The sequence below is a fragment of the Ambystoma mexicanum genome, chromosome 9, assembly GCF_040938575.1.
Source record: "Ambystoma mexicanum isolate Mex_15411 chromosome 9, UKY_AmexF1_1, whole genome shotgun sequence".
Lineage (NCBI taxonomy): Eukaryota > Metazoa > Chordata > Amphibia > Caudata > Ambystomatidae > Ambystoma > Ambystoma mexicanum.
The window spans coordinates 1,210,618,056-1,210,638,659 of record NC_090931.1 but is presented as its reverse complement, the minus strand read 5'-3'; the positions used below and the strand labels follow the sequence as shown (position 1 = coordinate 1,210,638,659).

Here is a 20,604-nt window from a genome sequence, read left to right as displayed (position 1 = left end):
GGGTTGCACCAGCTGAGGCTGCTTCCTGCCCTGCCTGGGCTCCACAGTGCATCCCCCGACCTCCATGGGCCCGGATTCTGCATTTAATCCGCACGCGCCGACATTTTACAAATTCAAAATGTCGGGTGCGATGCGGTATGGAAACGAGGCTGAGACGCTTCAGCGTTGCTAGGCAATGCGCGTCCATGTTCCCTTTTGAACACAAACATCTGCCGGCATGCGGAAGAGCCGGCGGCCATACGAAGGCCTCTTAAGGCCAATTGTCCCCGTTTGCCCCTGCATTGCGACCCCATTCGTGGAGAGGGCAGGAACCCCCACATCCAGCGAGGATGAGGCCCCTTGCACCAAGAAGCTGCCTATTGTGCCCCACACCCGAGTGGCTACCCACCCCCTGCGCGGGGTAGCACCATTTGATGCTGCTTTCTGCAATGCCTGGGCTCCACAGTGCCTCCCCCGACCTCCATGGGCCCGGATTCTACATTTAATCCGCACGCGCCGACATTTTACAAATTCAAAATGTTGGGCGTGATGCGGGATGGAAACGAGGCTGAGACGCCTCAGCATTGCTAGGCAACGCGCATCCGTGTTCCCTTTTGAACACAAACATCCGCCGGCAGGCGGAAGAGCCGGCGGCCACCCGAAAGCCTCTTAAGGCCAATTGTCCTGGTTTGCCCCTGTTCGCGCATGGAAGCGCATATTGTTATGATATTCAATACTGCTACCTCCAAAGACGCTTCTGCTTTCAGCCACTGCTACTTGGGGGCCTAACACCTTCCCGCAACAAAAACTCTGACTCTGATTCATCATATGAGGTGCACACATAACAGTATCACTGTGTAAGTAATTATCTGCAACACCGCTTTGTTATCATATATTGTCACGAAAATATTACCAGTTTATACCGCTTTTTAGCCTGCCAGGCCTGCAATTATTGAGGCGTCATGCTAATGCTACAGCCCACTGCTGCAATTGATCCATCCTAGCTGAATAAGGCCGCAACAGCCTCCTACTCCTTTGCGAAACCGCCCACTTGAATTCTAACCAACTGCAGGCCACTGTTACTACCTTGCAATAGCCCGCTACCGTACCCCTAGCAACCCTAGTAATCAAGTTGTTACTTTATGTATCCCACATATCTACCCGGACCTAATGGCATTATCTACATTGCCAATATGTGCTAGCAACTAATTGTTGCACTCATCCCATATGTGCCTGCCATTGATTGCTCCATTTAGCTCATGTGTGCCTGCCATTGATTTTTCCATTTAGCCCATATGTGCCTGCCATTGATTGTTCCACTTAGCCCATATGTGCCTGCCACTGATTGTTCCACTTAGCCCTCACGTCTATCTAGTCTGCTATATTAAGACTAAGCATTTGGGATATTCCCCCTCCATACATACGCATCAGTATTGCCCTAGGACTAGCATATACCTCCCAAACAGAGATACACCATGAGCATCTTAATACCTTGCCTTTGGTCTATCACCCACCTGCTGTTCCTAACCTGCCTAACTTCCGGTATTAGCCTCCACCTTACCACTAAGACTCTCCCAACACTACCCAACCTATATTGCCACTTCCCACTGCACCAACCATGGATCAAGCTAACCTCACCATTGGATTCAGGACTGGATCTACCAGCGAACCTCTAAGTATACCATGCAGCCCCCACAAGAAATTCCAGATTCAGAGCAAGACTCACGAGATTACATGAGCCATTAACCAGATCCCTCCCTGCCACCAATAAAAGAACCATAAATCAACAAGCTAACACCTAACTGTACAACTAGATCATCGCCAACCTCTATCATCAAAACTAAACAAACCAAAATAACCACTGCAGCCCCTACGCTCAAAGGGGGAGCTAATAAATACCAGATCCCTAACGGCACATGCCACTGACATCTGTGAAATCATACTGTCCAATAAATTGGACTTCCTCGCCATCAGAGACTTGGCTGCATGAAGCAGCTGGACCCCTACTATCTCTAGCAATCCCAGATGGCTACACCCTTTTGAGAAAAGATAGAAATAACATGCTGGTGGTGGCATTGCCATCATTGCCAAAATTAATCTAAACATGAGAACTATCTCCATTCCAGATTCAAAAGCCTGTAAAGTGTGCGCTATCAAACTCCCATTGCACAACTCCCAGACTCTGACTATTTACCTTATCTACAGGCCCCCTGGCCTGGTGGACACATTCGACGAAGACATCAGCTGTCTATTATCTACTAACCCCAAAACCTCCACACAACTACTCATTCTAGGAGATTTTAATCTAGGTTACAATGAACCATCAGAAAAACAGGCCGTCAATGTGGCCATTACACCACGGAATTAGGACTTACCCAAAAAATTACGGAACCCACCCATAATAAAGGGAGAACCCTCGATTGGCTAGCAGACTATAACTGCTCTGCCTCCATTACCTCCACCTCCCCTCAATTATGGACAGACCATTACTTGATAACCTATGACTTATCTACCACTAGGCCACTCCCTCCTGTATCCAATATGGCACCCTCATGCCTTACCAGGAACAAAAAAAGTATCACCAAGGACAAAGTAATTCCTACCATTTTACCCATCCTAAACCAACTCGAACATCTAGCCCCAGAGATGCGGGTTGATGAATATAACAATTATACAAACCACACTTGACAATATTGCCCCTCTAAAACTTAAACCAAGCAAACCCAAAGCCCACCTGAACAAATGGTTCACCCCCGAACTGAAAGATGTCCGTCAACTTTAAAAAAAAACTGCAAATCCACTTGGAGACTCACCCCATCAGAAGACCACAAAAACAAACTCATAGAAATCTCATCTCAATATAAGAAGGAAATTATCCTGGCTAAACGCAACTCATAATAAACGCATCACCTCAGCCAATTCAAGTATGAGAGAGCTGTTCACCATCTTAAAGGGACTAGAGTCACCTACTCCCATCCCAGATATATGCACAAAAGACAAAGCCTGGTGCACTGAGATACAACACGCTTTGGCCAATAAAGCACCATGCTCCAAAAAAAAAAAAAAAAAAAAATTAGCGACTAAGAAAGCAGCACTCAAGTAGCCGCCTATATCTAACGGCAACCCACCCTTCTATGGAGCAAGACACTACCCAATTTAGATTTGCAAAAACCTCTATCCGGGAAGTGGAGAAAGTTATCCTCTCTCTTAAGATGTCCAACTGCCAAGGCGACTTGTGCCCGGCACAACTTATAAAAGATGCCGCCAGAGATCTCTTCCGCCTTCATAGCTAAACTTGTAAATGCCTCATTCACATCAGGTACTGTCCCGGCCAACCTGAAACAATCTTGGGTACTGCCGCTGCTAAAAAAACAATCCTTAGACCCCCTCATTGCCACCAACTACCGCCCCATCACGACAGTCCCCTTCCTGTTAAAAATCTTGGACAAGATCGCATTCATCCAAATCCAAAAATTCCTAGGAAACCATAAGCTCCTAGGAACAAGGCAGTCAGGCTTCCGTCCACAACATGGGACAGAGACCGCTCAAATCGATGAGCTAAGAGACAAAGGTCAAACAGGCCTCCTACTACTTTTGGATCTCTTGGCCGCATTCGACCTTGTAGATCACAAGTCCTCTGCAACCACCTTACCCGCTCCACATTTCTCTAAAGAAGCCATAATATGGGTTGAATCCTTCTTTAGCAAAAGGACTGAGGGTGTTCTCCCCCTCAGATGCAGCGGACCCAATCCCCATCTCATGCAGCGTTCCCCAGGGCTCCTGTGTAGCACTGACATTATACAACATATTTACCAAGCCCCTTTTGATGATCTGGACCTTCTTGGTATCACCTACACTAACTATGTAGATGATACCCAGATTCTCCTCCCGCTTTCAGGGGACTACAACAAGGATTTGGCCTTGGTGAATAGGGTGCATCTCATCATCCAGACATGGATGGCTACTCACGGTCTATGCCTGAATGACAAAACAGAGCTAATCATTCTGGGCACACACTCCAATCTCAAAAAACTAGGCCAGGATTACTCCGCCTTTGAGATTGATGGGAACTCCATCAAGGTGGCTAAGGAAGTGAAGACTCTAGGCTTCCATCTAGATGCCACCCTCTCCTTCAACAAACAGGTGAACTCACTGGCCTCAGCTACAGCTTACACATGTAAGCTCATCAGAGCAAGTAAACACTTTATCTCTAATGACAATTGTATGATTCTAGCTAGAGTGCTTGTTCCATCTAGAATCAATTATTGCAATGCCTTATATATTGGGGCCAACAAACACATCCTACATAGACCACAACTTTTACAAAATAATGCCTTGAGAGCAGCTCTCGGTATCCCTAGACGCTCACACATTACGATGATAAGGCGTAATAACAACTGGTTATCGACCCAAGACAAAATCTTACTGAAAGTTGCCTCCCTCACACACAAAGCCCTGAACAACGCGGCTCCCCCCTATCTAACGGATAGATTTATTGAACGAAGATCCTCCAGACCCTCGAGAATCTCCTATGCCAACACACTCATCATCCCTAGATTTAATTGATTAAGGTTGGAGGTGCCAGCTTCCCCGTCCGGGCGGCTCAAGTATGGAACTCATTGCCCCACACCTTACGTGAGGAGAAATCCTACCTCAAATTCAGATCCAACTACATTTACCTTCTGAAGCAACTGATCATCTAGCCAGTACCTCCTATCCCCCTCTCACCCCGCTGTTATAATACCTGTAAAAACGGTAGTATATTCTGTATATACATTTATTGTACTATTGCTTACGGCCTGTACTTAACTCTTGCATTTTGTGTAAATATGTAACTATGTAACCTATGCCTCGCATATCCTTACTGCTGCGCCCCCTTACCTTCGGGTCTGGTGCGCATTATAAATGAATAAAACAAACCAACTGTCAACATGTTATCTTCCTATCAGTGCCTGAGAATCGTGTCTGCCATTCTCATTGTCCCCAAATGCTGAAGGTCCATCGCATGCCTTGCATAACCAAGCCCTGATGCGCCAAAACGTGCTCAATGTTTTGAATCAATCTACGACAGAATGCCTTCAGAGGATTCCTTAAAACACTGCTTTTACTCGCCTAGCATCATGACCTAGCATTCTGTCTCTGTTCATCTTCAGTTTGTCAGCACCAATAAGCCATTACCTTGCTGCACGAACAACTTATACATGTGGAAGCTGACGATTCCCAAGGTGTCGTCACTTCTCCCCATGAGGCTAGGGAGGTGCAGCTGCTAACTAATAGTCCCCCTAGGGGTGGTTTATTGCAGGAGGAGCTCATGGGCAGGGACTCCCCCCCTCTGGGGACAAGGACGATCACCTAAGTTACAGTCTGTTGGCTATGTCACACGCCAACATTCCGTCACCTCCCCCCCTTAAATACCAAACTGTGTCATCAAGAGTAAGCCTGTGTATTTTTGTAGCACAACACAGCAACCATGAAGAGTAACCAACTCTTGGTACTGCCACGAGGGGGCTCACCAAAAGGTATGAGGAATTCCAAAGAGACATTAGGGGTCATTCCGAGGTTGGAGGTAATGGACAAACTATGCCGGTAAAGGATTACCGGCATCGCTTACCGCTACGGGCTATTCTGACCAACCAGACTGCTATTTACGGTACCGTAAAGTATGATGCCGTAAATAGAGGTCTAGGGTCGCTGCCGCGAAACACCATGCCGATATTAGCGGCATTCCGTAAACCGGAGCTGATCCCAAGTAATGCGGACATGCAAATAACGGACTCCTGAAGCCCGAAAAGTACCTTACCGGCATGGAGTAAATACCGTCATCTCCGAGAAGGTGTTAAGAACCCAGAGCAGTGTTTCCAAGAGCCACAGGTGCACACAATCAGCACAGGTGGAGGCAATGGAGTCTGGAACAGCACAAAAGGAGCACACCCACACACCACACCCCCTCCCACACCAAGATGATACCAATAGTAGTAGCATTACTGGAGCAGGAGGCCCTGATGCAAGGCAGCAACAACAACAGCAACAACCATAGCCCCCACCACAGAGGATACATAGGAGGAGAAGGAGGGTGAGACAGGCCCAGCATGCCCCACCAGTGCAGCCACCGTTACCACACCGGCAGCCCCCAATCCCTCGCATCACAGCCACCCCCTTCAACTTAACACCAGAGCAGATCCACACCCTGTACCGGCATGACCGTGACACCATCACCACCATAGTGGACCTGATACATGACGACATAGTGAGCCTCCTAGAAATATGCACTGCCATCCCCCCTCCACTGAAGGTAGTGTCTGTGCTCCACATCCTTGCCACAGGCACCTACCAGCACACAGTGGGGCACATGCATGGCATATCACAACCCTTATTTTCCCGGATACTGAACCAAGTGCTGGATGCCTTCCTCAAGCACACAAGGGACTACATATCCCTACCACGACTCCCCAGAAGATATGCGATACAAAAGTTGCCTTCCATGCACTGGCAGGCCTGCCAAATTGTATCGGTGCCCTCGACTGCACCCACGTGGAGTTGGTGGTCCTGCATTCCATGGAGGGGGCATAACGCAACCGCAAGCAAGATAATCACACATCGCTGTGCCCGTTATCCAGGATCAACTCATGACTCTTTGGTCCTGCAGAACACCATGCTACATGGAGCGACATGCTGGACGACGATCCTGGCTGCTTGGATAGTTGCCTGATTGGCCCATGGCAGTGCATCAGGGTTATGAGGTGGGTGCCTGCATACTCCAGCTGGATGGGAAGGGGGGGGGGCTGGGGAGATGCATACTCCACCTGGGTGGAAATGATGACGCCAGTGCACGATGAGCACCTCACCAAACACTGTGCCCCAGAGCCATTGAAACGGCACATGACTACCAAATCCCACAGTGATGAAGTAAGGCCCACACCTAACACTACATGACCAACAGGTGACCAGGCCACATCCCACAACACATGCACCACTCATCGGCGGCCCTCACACACCGTAAGGGCATCTAGCAATATGCACTGCATATGCACTATGTCGCTGCCTCAGCATATCACCATACCGGAGAGTCATCCCTGGGAGTGCATTCAACTGAGCCTAACAGGGATACCACAACGTGGTACGAATGTGCTACTGACAACAGCCAACACTCCCCGATACCAAATCTCACAGAACACAACACAGCAATGATCACACTCCAACACTGCTGCATGCATATACAATGCACGTGGAAGTAGATGTGGGTGCACACCATAAACCATCCTGAGGATGCTACCCACTCCATCATCCCATTGCACAGGACATATAGTACGGTCAGAAATGGGGCCAATGCATCCAGGGACATGTGCGTATGGGCAGAAATTACCTGCTGCCATGCAAGACTAGTACAGTTGTCCGCCATGAACGTACAAACACTTACCTTCATTCCCCTCTCATGCAGGTGATGGTGACTATCCCTTGAAGGTGTGGCTCATGACCCCTGTCCGAAACCCACAGAACAGGCACGAGGAGGACTACAATCGTTCCCATACCCGTACACGTGTGGTGATTGAGCAGACCTTTGGCCTGTTGAAGGCACGATTTCGTTGCCTCAGCCGGTCGGGTGGGGCACTTAGCTACAGCCATGAGAAGGTGGCCAAGATCAACATGGCATGTGTAATGCTGCACAATGGGGGTCATTCCAAATGTGCATCCGCTGGAACGTACCCCTGACATGGAGCTGCAACCACCTGATGATGAAGGGGAGGACGAGGAAGAAGTGGCAGGACAGCATCATGGTGCCCATGCACAGGAGGGACGTGCCGTGCGGCAATCATTGATTGGACAATATTTCTGACACACAAGTCAGCAGAGGGTGTGAGGATGTCAGGACATCGGGCACTGGGTGTGGGGATACACTATGCACTGTGAAACATTAAATGACACATGTGCAATGATGAATGTCCACTCTTTTTTTTTTTATGAACAACCAGTGTATTGAATTAGTAGGTTCAAATGTGAAAAACAAACCCTCCACCACCCTCACCCCCCTCCTCTCCCCCCCACACCTCCCAAACACACCCTCACCCCCACAACTCCCAAACACACCCTCCCCATCACCCCCTCCCCCCACAACAACCCCACACTAGTCTCATAAGGACAACATAGGCCACACGTGTATGCCAGCATTGTCAATGTGCGCTCCCAGAGCCAGGGGGATCCATGTCATGGCGGCGCAATGTACGCTGTGAGCGACAGAGCATGCTGGTCTGGATGGAGGAGCTTTGCGAATGTGTGTCCTCCTGCTGGGGCTGTCGTGCATGAGGTGCAGCCTCCAGGGCATCTGCAATCCGGTCAAGGTCCTCGCAGAGCCGGTTCGTGCCGCTTGTGATGACCTCACTCAGTGCCCCAAGTTCATTGCGCCACTCCTCCCTGGACTCCCGATTGTCTCGGATGAACTCATTAATGAGGCCTGTGAGCTGCTCCGAGGGCTCTGCATTCATGGCTAATGTGGCAGATGTGGTTGGCCCGCTGGGAATTGGGTTTGCATGGATTGCCGTTGCTTCAGTAAGGGAAGTGGATACAGGACTGGCAATGTTCCAGTGTAGCTCCTTGCACTGTATGTCCTGGTGTATTGCTCTCACCAGAGTCGCTGTATGACACCTGGGGATTGGATGTCAGGGGTGTGGACATTCACATCATTGTCCTCTTCAGTAGCTACACATAGAGATGAGGGGCTGTCAGGGACATCGAGGAGGCCCGTGGCTGCATCCTCCCCAGCCACACTGGTCTCCTCAGTGTGCAGCATGGGGCATGTGTCCTGTGCCAGTGCAGGGTGGGGTAGGGGTGGGGTTTGTGCATCCTCCATGGGCCCTGCAGGAGCCAGTGGTGTGGCTTGCGGTGTCTTGCTGCTTGCAGGTAGACGGCGGGCCCCGGTTTGGCCCCTGGAGGTAGTGGGCCGGTTGGCTGCCTGGTCCTCGCAGTCATGCTCGCTGCCTGTGGGGGTGGAAGAGAGAGACGGCATGAGCGATGATTTTAGATTCTGCATTTGGACATACGTACAATGTAACAATGGGATTCTAGTGGGTGGTCTCCATTTGGGTGGTGAGCGGCACATTGATCCATGCTTGGATGGTAAATGCATGCATATGTCTGGGTCAATCATGTTGGCCGGGTACTGTGCTGGCTCACATGCACAATGTTTACATCACCTGCCCTGTGTGCCTCACCGAATAGGCCTCTTCGTGTGGTATGTGCCATATGGGTTACAGCCCTGCACCTGGCATTTGCCTGGGTCTCACTTGTTTCGGCATTATTGAAAGGGGGTGGTTTGGCCAACCATGACGTGACACCTTGGCCAGCCCTTGGCAGTACAGACTTTCATTACAAATGTGTTGTCAGGTTCGACTTTGGACACTCACCTCCATCGACAGATGACGTTGCCCCGCACTCCATGTCGCCAACCCCTTCAATGGCTTTTGGGCCAATCATGGCCGCACAAGTCTTCTCCCACGGCATCAATTTGATGGGGGAACCTGGCCCTCCTCCCGTCTCCAGGGCCTGGCTTCTGTTGGCGGAGAGGATGCTCCGCACCCTCAGCCGTAGGTCATCCCACCGTTTTCGGTAGTCCTTGGTGGTGCAGGGGGTGTTTCCCACGGCACTCGCCTTCTGTGCTACCATGGCCCAGATCTCCTTTTTTTTTTTACAATCGTCACCCTCCGCATGTCACCGCTAAAAACGGTGTCCGAATGCTCGTGGAGAGTGTCCAGCATAATCTAGAGCTCATCCGGGGTAAAGTGCTCCTTCCTGAGGCGGGAAGCTCCCTTTTTTGGTGCTTTCGGCATGATGGTGGTGTCAATGGTAGATGTCTGTATTCACTGGATGGCTCTGGGTCCTGTGCGGTGAGGATGGCAATGGATTGTGATTTTAAAGATGGCCGCCATGCTCCTTCCAGTTCCTGTGCGATGACGCCGTTTCTGGTTCCGCTATTTAACCGTGACCGTAAATAGCGGTGACCGCTGATTACGGTCACCGCTATTGCCGCTTTGCTCTATGGTGGTAGTGTTACGTACGGTGCGTTTGATGCCGGTAAGGGCTTTTTGGGACCCTTTTGCGGCATGGCGCTAGGTATGTTACCGGCATGGCGCAAAGCTTGTGCCCGCGAAGTCGTAATAGGCTGCTTTTAGTGGTCTATTGCCAGCTCGGACACGCTATTTGCACCATGCCGGTAATAACCGGTACTTACCTCCAAACTCAGAATGAGGGCCACTATCTGCAGGTGTTGATTCTGCGCTGGGGCTGAGTCTCGAAGATAAAAAGGAAAAGGAAAGGTAAGAGGAACTAAAAAGGAAGCCTGATTGCAGGGAAGGCAGGCAGCCAGGAGTTTCGAACTCCGAGTGAGGGCTGGAAGAAATGTTGTGCAGGGGATGCCTGCAGCAGGCTGCGAGAGTCTATTGTACGTCTGAGAGAAGCAGACCCAACTGTGAGGCCGAAGGGAAGAAGCAGTGGTGTGATCGCAAAAAACGTGGACCGTCGGGTCTCAGAGTGGAGCCAAGACCGTAAGGAGCAGAGGACCGCGAAGATGCACTGGGACCGCCGAAGCGGACAAGAGCAGCAGAAGCCACCGACAAGAAACCCCACCCCACAAGAAGTTAAGGGAGGCACAGGATACACGGGCGAGGTGGATAGAGGGACCCAACGTAATGTTCCTCACCCCAGTGGCAGCTATAGGGCTATTGGGGAACGGAACTGTGTAGAGTGCATCAGGGAGTATCTTCCTCGTCCCAATAGTAACAAAATAGCTACTGGACAATGAGAGAGTGAACCACGCATTCCAAAGAGGACTTTCCCAGTGTGGTGGTAGCAATAAGCCCACTGACCACCAGGAAAGGGTCTGGGGCCCCAACAACAGAGAAGAAAGCATTTGAGGAGAACTTCCTCATCACAGTGACAGCCATATGGTCACTGACCACCAGAGAAGGGTCTGGGACTCTACCGAGAGTGAACCAAGCATCTGAGGAGAACTTCCTCATCGCAGTGGCCGTAATAAGTCCACTGACCACCAAAGAAGGGTCTGGGACCCCAACAAAAAGGAACTGAGCATCCGAGGAGGACTTTCTCATTGCAGTGGAAACCACAAGCCCACTGACCATGAGAGAAAGGTCGGTGAGCAAAACACCAGGGACCTGTGAACCCGAGGAAAACTTCCTCAGCAGAGTGGCAAAGATAAGTCCATTGTCCAGTAGAGAAGGGTTTGGGACTTTGCTGGTACAGAGAGAGAGTGGACAAACATACGACAAGTTGAATAACTTTCAAATACCAGGAGAAGGGAGTAATTTTCCTGGGGATGACACAAAACACCTTTGAAGATGTTCGAAAGATGCCAGGGGAAGGAGTCATTCCCCCGGCCATATTGTGAACTGTACAAACCAGTACCAGAAAGGAGTCATTCTCCTGGTCCAGAATGTGGAGTTGTACAAAACTGTGTGGAACCCGCAAGTCGGGGGTAGGGAGTCATTCCCCCTGGCAACCTGTTTTCAAGAGAAGATTCTTTGAACATTACCCGAATACCAAGTGAAGGGAGTCAGTCTCCTGGAGAAGGAACTCTGTTGGATCATATCAGTCTTTAGTTCTAGTGTAAGGTATAGAAGTAGGTTGTGACACAGTACAGTGGATTTTGATGGACATTCTGACAGATCCTTTAGTATTAGTTGGAGGTAGGGAAACCCCTCTTAGATGATAGGGAAAGGGAGGATTTATTTTGCGGGGGTTTCAGGTGGGGGGAGAGGGGTTGGGCTGGGGAGGAGGAGTGAGGATTTTGTTTTTTATATAAATAAAGTCTAAAACCACCACCATGCGTCAGCTTCCATCTTCGACACCCTTACAAAACATAAACAAGCATGAAACAGTATGCTTTAAATCTACAACTACGGTTTGATGATTCGAAGAGCTAATAACAGAAAGCCTATGTGACAGGGTATATGAAAATGCAAGTTTTGTTTACTGTGATGCGAAGAGGTGATGACATGCCAAAAATACACATTATAGCATACAGGAGTGAGCTTCTCACCTAAGGCGAGTACAATGATATATCTAAATAATAAAAAGCAACCAGCAAGCAGAGAGAATCTGTCAGAAAGGGAGACTGTAAAGAATGAAAAACAACTGTTTCACACATAGCTTTAAGATTAAGAATACAATGTGAAAACATGAATGGGGCGTTTCACACCCAAATGTCATGTTACTATGATGTATACAGTGCACCACTGAAATCTGCAGTGCCTCTAGGCACCTGGTGGATCAGAGAGAGAAAAGGATGGGTTAGGTTAGTGAGGAGAGAGGGAAAATGCAATACTGTTGTGCTGCCGCAGCCCTACAGACAAGGGGTTATCGGTCAATTTTAGTCCTTAAAAATAGGCAAATACTACCAAAATATTAAAAAAGGAAGTAGAGATACTCTGTGCAAAAATAGGAAATGGCCACTTCGGACCTTGTGCCTCTGCTTACACTAACACTGCTCCATGGATATATTTGGACCAGTAGTCCACACAGTACGACAGGAAGAAACTACTATTATTAATGCCTGATCGGAAGAGATAAACATGTATATTTTTTATGTATATGAATAACTAGTTGCAAAGAAATACAAAGACATGTCAGTTTCCCAGTTAAAACATTCTTACTCGCTTATAAAATGCTCCCATTGGGAATTACACTTACATTTTTAACTCCCTAAAAACATTTTACTCCCAACTTAAAAAAATAGGGAGTAAAACAGTCCCACTTCAAAATCTTATCTGGAGCACTGTGTTGGTACATGCACCCATAGCTCTGCATGTGGGTCAATATCTAGGTGGTCTCCGTCAATGGAAAAGAGGAAGTTGTGTCCCAATGGGAGCCTTGTTTGCCCATGCTTCTAGGCTGCATTAGCCAGGCAGTGGTGTATATGTTGCTGTACAGATGTAGTGTACTGCTGCTCGATGTCTGCACAGACATTGACATGTGATTGGCATAAATGGTCTGCATATAGTGTGTTTGAGCATGGAAGAGGAGAGTGTTACTGTGGGTGAGATTAGTGGGCAATTTAGAGCATTCCTCCAATGTTTCAGGAGCAAGATATTAGGCGCAGACTACAATTGGACACCAAGGAGCAAGAACATAGTGGCAGCCAAGATGAAAGTGGAGTATCAGCAAATTCACCATAGGCAACCAAATTAATATGTGGCAAAAATTGAAAGGTAAACTCGGTGACAATACTGTTGGCAACATTTAATCTAGGGCAACAAGGGAGCAGTTACTGTAGAGTGACCGTATATGCCGTTTGCAACAATCAATCTAGGACAGACAAACACATACTGTGGGCAAACAGTTAATCTAGAACAGACACTTGTTTACAACTGGATACAATTATCAAAACTCGCTTCAAACACTTGAAAAACCTTACAACCAAAATAGTGGTTAATTCCAAGATATACTCTTCTCAAAAAAGTGGTTAGATGTTCAGCAGCCCGATTCCAACTAAAACTTCATACACGTAATTAAAAGGTGAAAATGAACCACCATAATGCCTAGTACATTCCTAATCCATGGTCACATTTTCTCCATACTTTCAGGACATCGTGGTATAGAAGGTGATGGGACTGGAACATGATGCAAATAGAGCAATGATTAAAACAAAATCTCATGCTTGTATGAAACCACGCCTCCAACACAGATCTTCCCCAGTGTGGGGGACACTCAATATATAAAGCTGGAGGACTAGAAGCAAGATTGAAACCTAGCCAAAATTACAGTGAGCAACATCGTTAACATGATCGTTGCTGGACTAAATTAATCATACCTCTAAAATATTTGTGGAAAGACAGTAATGAATTTCAATAGATAACTGTTAGCCTCCTGCCAAGATTATCTATGTTAAGTGACAGAACTCTGACAAAGTGCAGAGCTAGTGGACAGGCGGACTGTTCTCAGAACAGAGCCCTCCAGTATCAATATACATTAGTACCCAACACAGAGTACACAGACATTCCCCCAGACTCATCTACATTCAGTACACAAAGCATAAATTACGCAACACTGTGCCTACTAATGGACAAAACGAACAGCACAAAAACACCAGACAATTGGACAGTACCCAGCACAGAGGTCTCACAGTCATGTGGTACCTAACAGGAAGTCCCCATGGCACCCATCCGATCCCCCAACCAACAATCAGTGGTGCAACACCATTGAGCTAATCAGGCTCCAGACCCCCCCAAACCCTCAACCCCACCCGTAATGTGAATTGAGGGGCCAGGCGTCCACACTTTCATTTTGTTATACAGAGATGGGTGGGAAGCTTTTCCTGAAATGTGCTGCTTTTAAAGCTTCCCTCAAATCTTCGATTAACAAAAATCAAGTGCGCACATGAGCCCCCTCCCCTCAGATGTGAAAGAACACATAACATTGCTATATGTTGGCTCACAAACGTGGGGTGGGGGATGCTGATGTGCGCACTTGCTTATTGTTAGTTAAGCAGAGATGGGAGGGAAGTCTTTCCTGAAACTGGTGGTGTTAAAAGGTTTTTCTGTGTTCGTGCAGAAAAAAGTATTTGTACAAGCGCAGCAAAACCTTAAAGCTGCTAGTTTCAGGAAAGGATTCCCTCACCGCTCTGCCTAACAAAAATCAAATGCACATATCAGCCCCCTCCCCACGGATGCGAGCCAACATATATAAACGTATGTGCTCTTGCACATCAGAGGGGAGGTGGCTGATGTGCGCACTTGCTTTTTGTTACGCAGAAAGGGGAAGAAAGCATGGTTGTAGTTAGCTCAATATGTATGTGTGCAAGGAGTGTGTATATGTATTATGTAATGTGTGTGTAAAGGAGTGCATGAAGAATGGGGGGGGCTGGGTGCACGTGTGACAGAGTGTACGGTGCACAGGGGCCACTGCCGTAACATTTGGGGGCCCCCTGCAAGCCATGCTGAGGGCCCACCCCCCAACTCGGTAAAAAATCACGGGTGGCGCCACACTCTGGGCTGGCTAAGATGACCATGTTTGGGCAATACGCACGAACGTGCTGCTGCAGTACTAAACCCACATCAATATTTCAATTGCCTAAAGAATTATGCATTTGAATGCAGGTACTAACAGTGAAATGCTTTATGTTAGCAATTGCTGGGCCTTTGTTAACAGCGAAACCCAGGTGCCGTTTAACATCTGTGACCTGTTTTGTCCAGCAACGGCTATGTAGATCAGCCAGGTCGAGTGAAAATAGCCCAAAATGTGGGGGGGTGGAGGGCCGAAGCCCAGAAAGCGCAATGGTGTTGCGCCACTACTCACACTCACTTGCATGCCAGGGAAGTGATTGGAAGGGTAGAGCGGGGACAGGAGACTGCTTATTCTCACAGCAGTCCATAAGTGGGTGCTTTCAGACAAAGGAGAGAGTTAACTGCTTGTAACATTGAGACTGCACTACAAAGGTCTCATTAGAATCCATAAAGAAGTTAGATGCCCCACACAAATAAGTTTGCCCCTCCCCCACCTCTCGTGAAGTTAGCACCTCTCCCAACATTTCAAGGGCTAGCATCCCCCTCCCCCAAAATGTAGGTTTTGTTGCGCCCCTGAACACAAGCACACACACCATTCAACATACACACACACCCAGCCACCCATACATTTAAGTGTGTACCCTTTCACCATACAGGCACACCTAGGCAGCCACCCATACATTTTAGTGCGCACCCTTTTATCATACATGCACACCCCCCCAGGCAGCCACCCATACTTTTGAGTGGGCACCCTTTCACCATACACTCACACAGGGAGCCACCTATACATTTAAGTATTCACCCTTTCACCATACACTCACACAGGCAGCCACCTATACATTTAAGTATTCACCCTTTCACCATACACTCACACAGGCAGCCACCTATATGATATGATAGGTTATTTATAACGCTCTTAATACCCAGAGGTTTCTAAGTGTACACCCTTTCACAATTCAGGCACACCCAGGCAGCCACCCAAAGATTTAAGTGTGCACCCTTTCACCATTCAGGCAGCCACCCAAAGATTTAAGTGTGCACCCTTTCACCATACACTCACACAGGCAGCCACTTACACATTTAAGTCTGTACCCTTTCACCATATACACACACACATCATGGGGTTGAGGGAAGCCCTATTCCTTAAAAAAGAAATTGTTTCTTTTTGTAGTCACTCAGATTTTATAAATACATTGTTTCTGTTCAGGACCAAACCATAATCAAAATAATTTCTTTATGAAGACAGAGCGACTTCAAATAGAAACAAATATATTTTTGAAGTCATGGAGCTTCCCCACCCCATGACATGGAGGCCTAGAGGCTTCCATGGCACATGGCGGGGGAGCCCTCGAACTTCAAAAAGAAAGTTTCTTCTTGTAGTCACTCTGCCTTCATAAAGAAATTATTTCTGTTACAGAAATAAATAATTTCATTATGAATGGCAAGGTGACTAAAACATTTTTTTTGTATGTCTTCCTCCTAGCACCTGTGGTGGAGGGGGCCGCCTGTTACGCCAGTGATAGGGGAGAGAGTGAATGGTATGTTTAAACAAGTGACTGTTGTGTAAACGTGTGTGCATGCGCTTATGGGTAATGCTTGGCAGAGTTGGTGCATAGAGGGTAGGCGTAAGGAGTTGTGGGAGAGGGAAGGGTGGTGACACACTGTACTACCGTCCGTTCCGCTGGTGGTCACTTTTGCTTAAAGAGTGATAACTGATCAGACACCTGGGTTTAAGATATAACAATTATAAAAGGCAAAAACATGGGTATGTTAGCTTTAAATCCAATCACTTGATTAGTCTGACTGGCATATTGCGCTTACTTGGGCCCAACGTCAGACACAGCTTGGGATAGAATAGAGGGGGCGGAGCCTCTAAGTTTGCCCACCCCATTTCCGAAGTGCTCCGCCCCCATCACCAGTTAGCCCCCCTCGAAACGTAGGTGTTGTTGCGCTCCTGACTGCCAACAATCACGTTAAATATAAAGTTCGCGTCAGCTGCATACAGTTCCTGTCTCTCTCCCTTGACAGACACACATTTACCAATAATGTTCATTTTCTGCTGTATATACACATAGCACAGTCCCTTAAAGAGCGGATTGCATCAGCTGTTCTGAACACACTCCAAGATTGGCTGCATTCACTGCCAACACCACTACTTTCGGAGTCCAGTTATCTTTTCCCTACAGGGCTCACCTAACGCTATCTCCCTTTGACATAGCTGATGGTGTAGGTGGCGTGCCCGGGTTCTTCTGGTGCAGTGGTGAAGGAGGAAGGACGTCCTGCCGGCCTGCAGCGTGCACAAGAGGGAAAGGATTCAGCGCCGTACAGCTGAGCACAACGCTTAACACTCCCCTGGTACTGCAGCGCCAAGCACAAGGTTCCGGGGATAAAGCGTTCCTGCCCAGCTGCTAGTGGAAGCCGAACGGGAGTGCAGGGATAGGGCACTTGCTGTGGAAAGCAAGGTAGGGGGAAAACGCAGGCATAGTAGAGGGAGAGACAAATGCCCTGCAGATGTAGGAAGAAGAGGCGCAGTTAGTGACAGTTGCAGGCTGACTGCAGGCACTGCAACGTGAATGAATAGTATCCAACAGCTAAACTAACACACCGGAATATGTATCTGTGTAAAAATGGATAGATTATATTTTGTACATTGTGCATAATATTGTTTTTTTTTTAATAGAAATGTGTTAAAGCGGTGGTAAAATCGTGCATATTATTTACGAGAAAATCGTTTTGTTTGACTTGGCGTTTTGGTACTTGTAGTTTTATTTTTCCCTTTTGTCTATGGGTTTACAAGTCCCATCATGCCAAGTGAAAAGGCAGGGCTGTATGAAAGAGGGTCATACATGTAGTGTCCTGTAGGTGGACCGCCTCACACTCACGTTCGTTCTCTCTCTCAAGGAAGAGGCTGACACAGGAGCTGGGGTGCAACACGTCTCAACTTTATTTTACTTCAACCCTAACTGCCGCTCTGCGCGGTAACCCCTCCCCTTCCTGTCACGTGGGGCGCAGCCCACTCAACAACTAATAACAGAGAGAGAGGACTGTTCCTCTCTTCGATGCTGTGGTGACGACACCACACCCTCCCGTCACTAAAGAGTCAGTTGCATTCTCAACCCATTTCTTCGATGAGAGGAGTAGGCTTTCTTCTGGTTCTCTGTGGTCGGTGGTCCACACTTGCAGAGGGTGCCACCCATTCTTCTGGTGTCACGTCATCTCCAGAGTCTTCCCTGTCTCCCTCATAAGGGGCGTCCCAGTGGGAGAAAGTGTCACACATACTTGAGTTCCTTGAATGCTGAAAACCAGGCATCCTTCTACAGTGTGAAGAGTTTCGCGTTATGGACCGGTGGTCTCCCTCAGCCGTGATGAGCGATCCTTTCTTCCTAGTGATGATGAGTGGCTCCTCATTGAACGGAGTTGCGTTCTTGCGCTGTTGCTGTTGTCGGACCACAACCATGTCCCCTGGCGCCAGATCGCTCTCTCTGGCTCTGCGCTTGCGGTCGGCCGCTTCCTTCATGTGTTCCTTCATGAGGGAGTCTCTTGTTCGCATCTCCGCGTCCTCTTCGTACTGTTCTTCATGGTCGGGTGCGTGCGGTAGTCGCGTTCTGATCACTCGTCCGAACATTACCTCTGATGGTGACTTCCCGGTGGTGCTGTGTGGGGTGTTCCTGTAGTCTCGCATAAGTTGGTACAGCATTTTTTCAACAGGTTCACCTGTAAGGCGTGCAATCTGAGTTGTGCGCTTGATGTTGCTCATGAATCTTTCCACAGTGCCATTTGCTTGAGGCCACAAAGGTGTTACTTTACGATGACGGAAACCCATGTATTCTGCGAATCTTTGAAAGTCTTTCCCGTGAAGGATGGTCCGTTGTCGGACTTTACAACCTTCGGTATGCCATAGATTGCGAACATCCGATCCAGTGCCGGGATGGTGTGATCTGCAGCGGTGGATGGGATGATCTGTAGGTCTGGATATCTCGAGTATTCGTCTACCGCTACCAGAATGTATTCACCCCCTTCCATGGGCCCAAAATGGTCGACGGCTATCTCTTCCCATGTTCCTTCCGGTAGTGCGGTCATTCTTAGTGGTTCCGGGACTGTGTGTGGCTTTACGATGGCACAGGTGGGACAGTTTTGTAGTAATTCTTCCACAGAGGTGTCTAGTTGGGGAAACCATAGCTTTTGCCTCAGCATCCTTTTGGTGGATACAATTCCCCGGTGTCCTTCATGAGCTAGCTCTAGCACCTTCTGGCGTAGGCTTCGTGGTATTACTAATTTTGTCCCTTTTAGTAGTAGTCCTTCCTCTGATTTCGCAAGTTCTTCCTTTACGGCCAAAAGGCATGTGATGTCTTGTTTGATATCCTCGTTCATTGTTTCATGGATCTGTTTTGCATGTTTCCACCGTCCTGTTTCTAGGCACCTCAAGATGGTTTGTATTCCTTGATCTGCGTTGGACTCTCTCGTTATCTGTTCCATGTCAAGTCCTTGTGGTGTGCTGCTGTGAATAACATATCTGATGTATTGATCAGCAATGGATTGTTCGGGTCCGCTCTTTTCCTTGGGGTGCCGGGAGAGGAAATCTGCGGGATTTTGTTCCTTCCCTGGCCGGTGTATGATGGTGAATCGATAGTCCTGCAGCCTGAGTGCCCATCTGGCTATCCTTGGTGGCATTTTGGCTTGTGGATTGCCGTAGATGAAAGTGAGTGCCTGGTGATCTGTCACAACTATAAAAGGTTTCCCATATAGGAAGAGGAAAAAATGTTCGCAGGCCCAGACAACCGCCAGTCCTTCCTTTTCTGCTTGAGAATAGGCTTGTTCGGTTTTTGATAGGCTTCGACTGGCGTACGATACTATGTGTTTCCCACCTCCCTCTTTGTCGTCTAGTTGCGTGAGAATGGCACCTAGCCCAACGGGACTGGCGTCTACAACGAGTTCTGTTGTCTTCTTGGGGTCAAAGTACGCCAGGTTTCGGGCATCTGAGATGCGGTCCTTGATGATCTGGAATGCTTCTTGGCATTTGGTTGACCACACAAATTCGGTGTTTAGTTTGGTTAGAGCTCTCAGGGGTTCACTGATGGATGCGAAATCACGTATGTACCTTGTGCAGTAGCTTGCGAGTCCCAGGAATGATCTGAGGTCTGATGTTGTAGCGGGTGGTTCAGCTTCTCGTAGTGCACTGACCTTTTCGGGGTCCGGTGTCATGCCCTTCTCTGAAAATATGTGTCCGAAGAATCTGAGCGTTTTCTTGCGGAATTCACACTTTTCTTTGTTGAGTGTTAGTTGGGCTTCCTCTAAAGCCATGTAGACTCTCATCAGAGTGTCATCGTGTTGTTCCTGAGTCTGGCCGAACACCAGAATGTCATCGCTGTAGTTCAAGCAGTTGGGCACATGCTTGATGACATTGTGGATTTCTGCTTGAAAAATTTCGGCCGCTGAGGATACTCCAAAACTAAGTCGCTTGTAGCGGAACAAACCTAGATGGGTGGCAAACGTTGTTATGTATCGCGAGTTCTTGCTGAGCTCCAGCTGATGATAGCCTTTGTTTAGGTCTAACTTCGAGAATGTTGTCGCTCCATTTAAGAGATGCACCATGTCCGTTATCCGGGGGGCTTGATGT

The 20,604-nt window shown here is 48.3% G+C and overlaps 1 protein-coding gene across 1 annotated transcript in view; it reads right to left on the bottom strand.

Annotated features, from left to right (window-relative positions):
- DARS1 (aspartyl-tRNA synthetase 1) overlaps positions 1–17,473 on the bottom strand; it is a 985,274-nt gene extending 967,801 nt beyond the window's left edge. The window contains exon 1 of the mRNA XM_069616538.1: positions 17,181–17,473. Within this exon, the coding sequence (XP_069472639.1) occupies positions 17,181–17,203 (23 nt within the window). The 5' untranslated portion in view covers positions 17,204–17,473. The remainder of the gene's footprint in view (positions 1–17,180) is intronic.
- Positions 17,474–20,604: the final 3,131 nt, after the last annotated feature.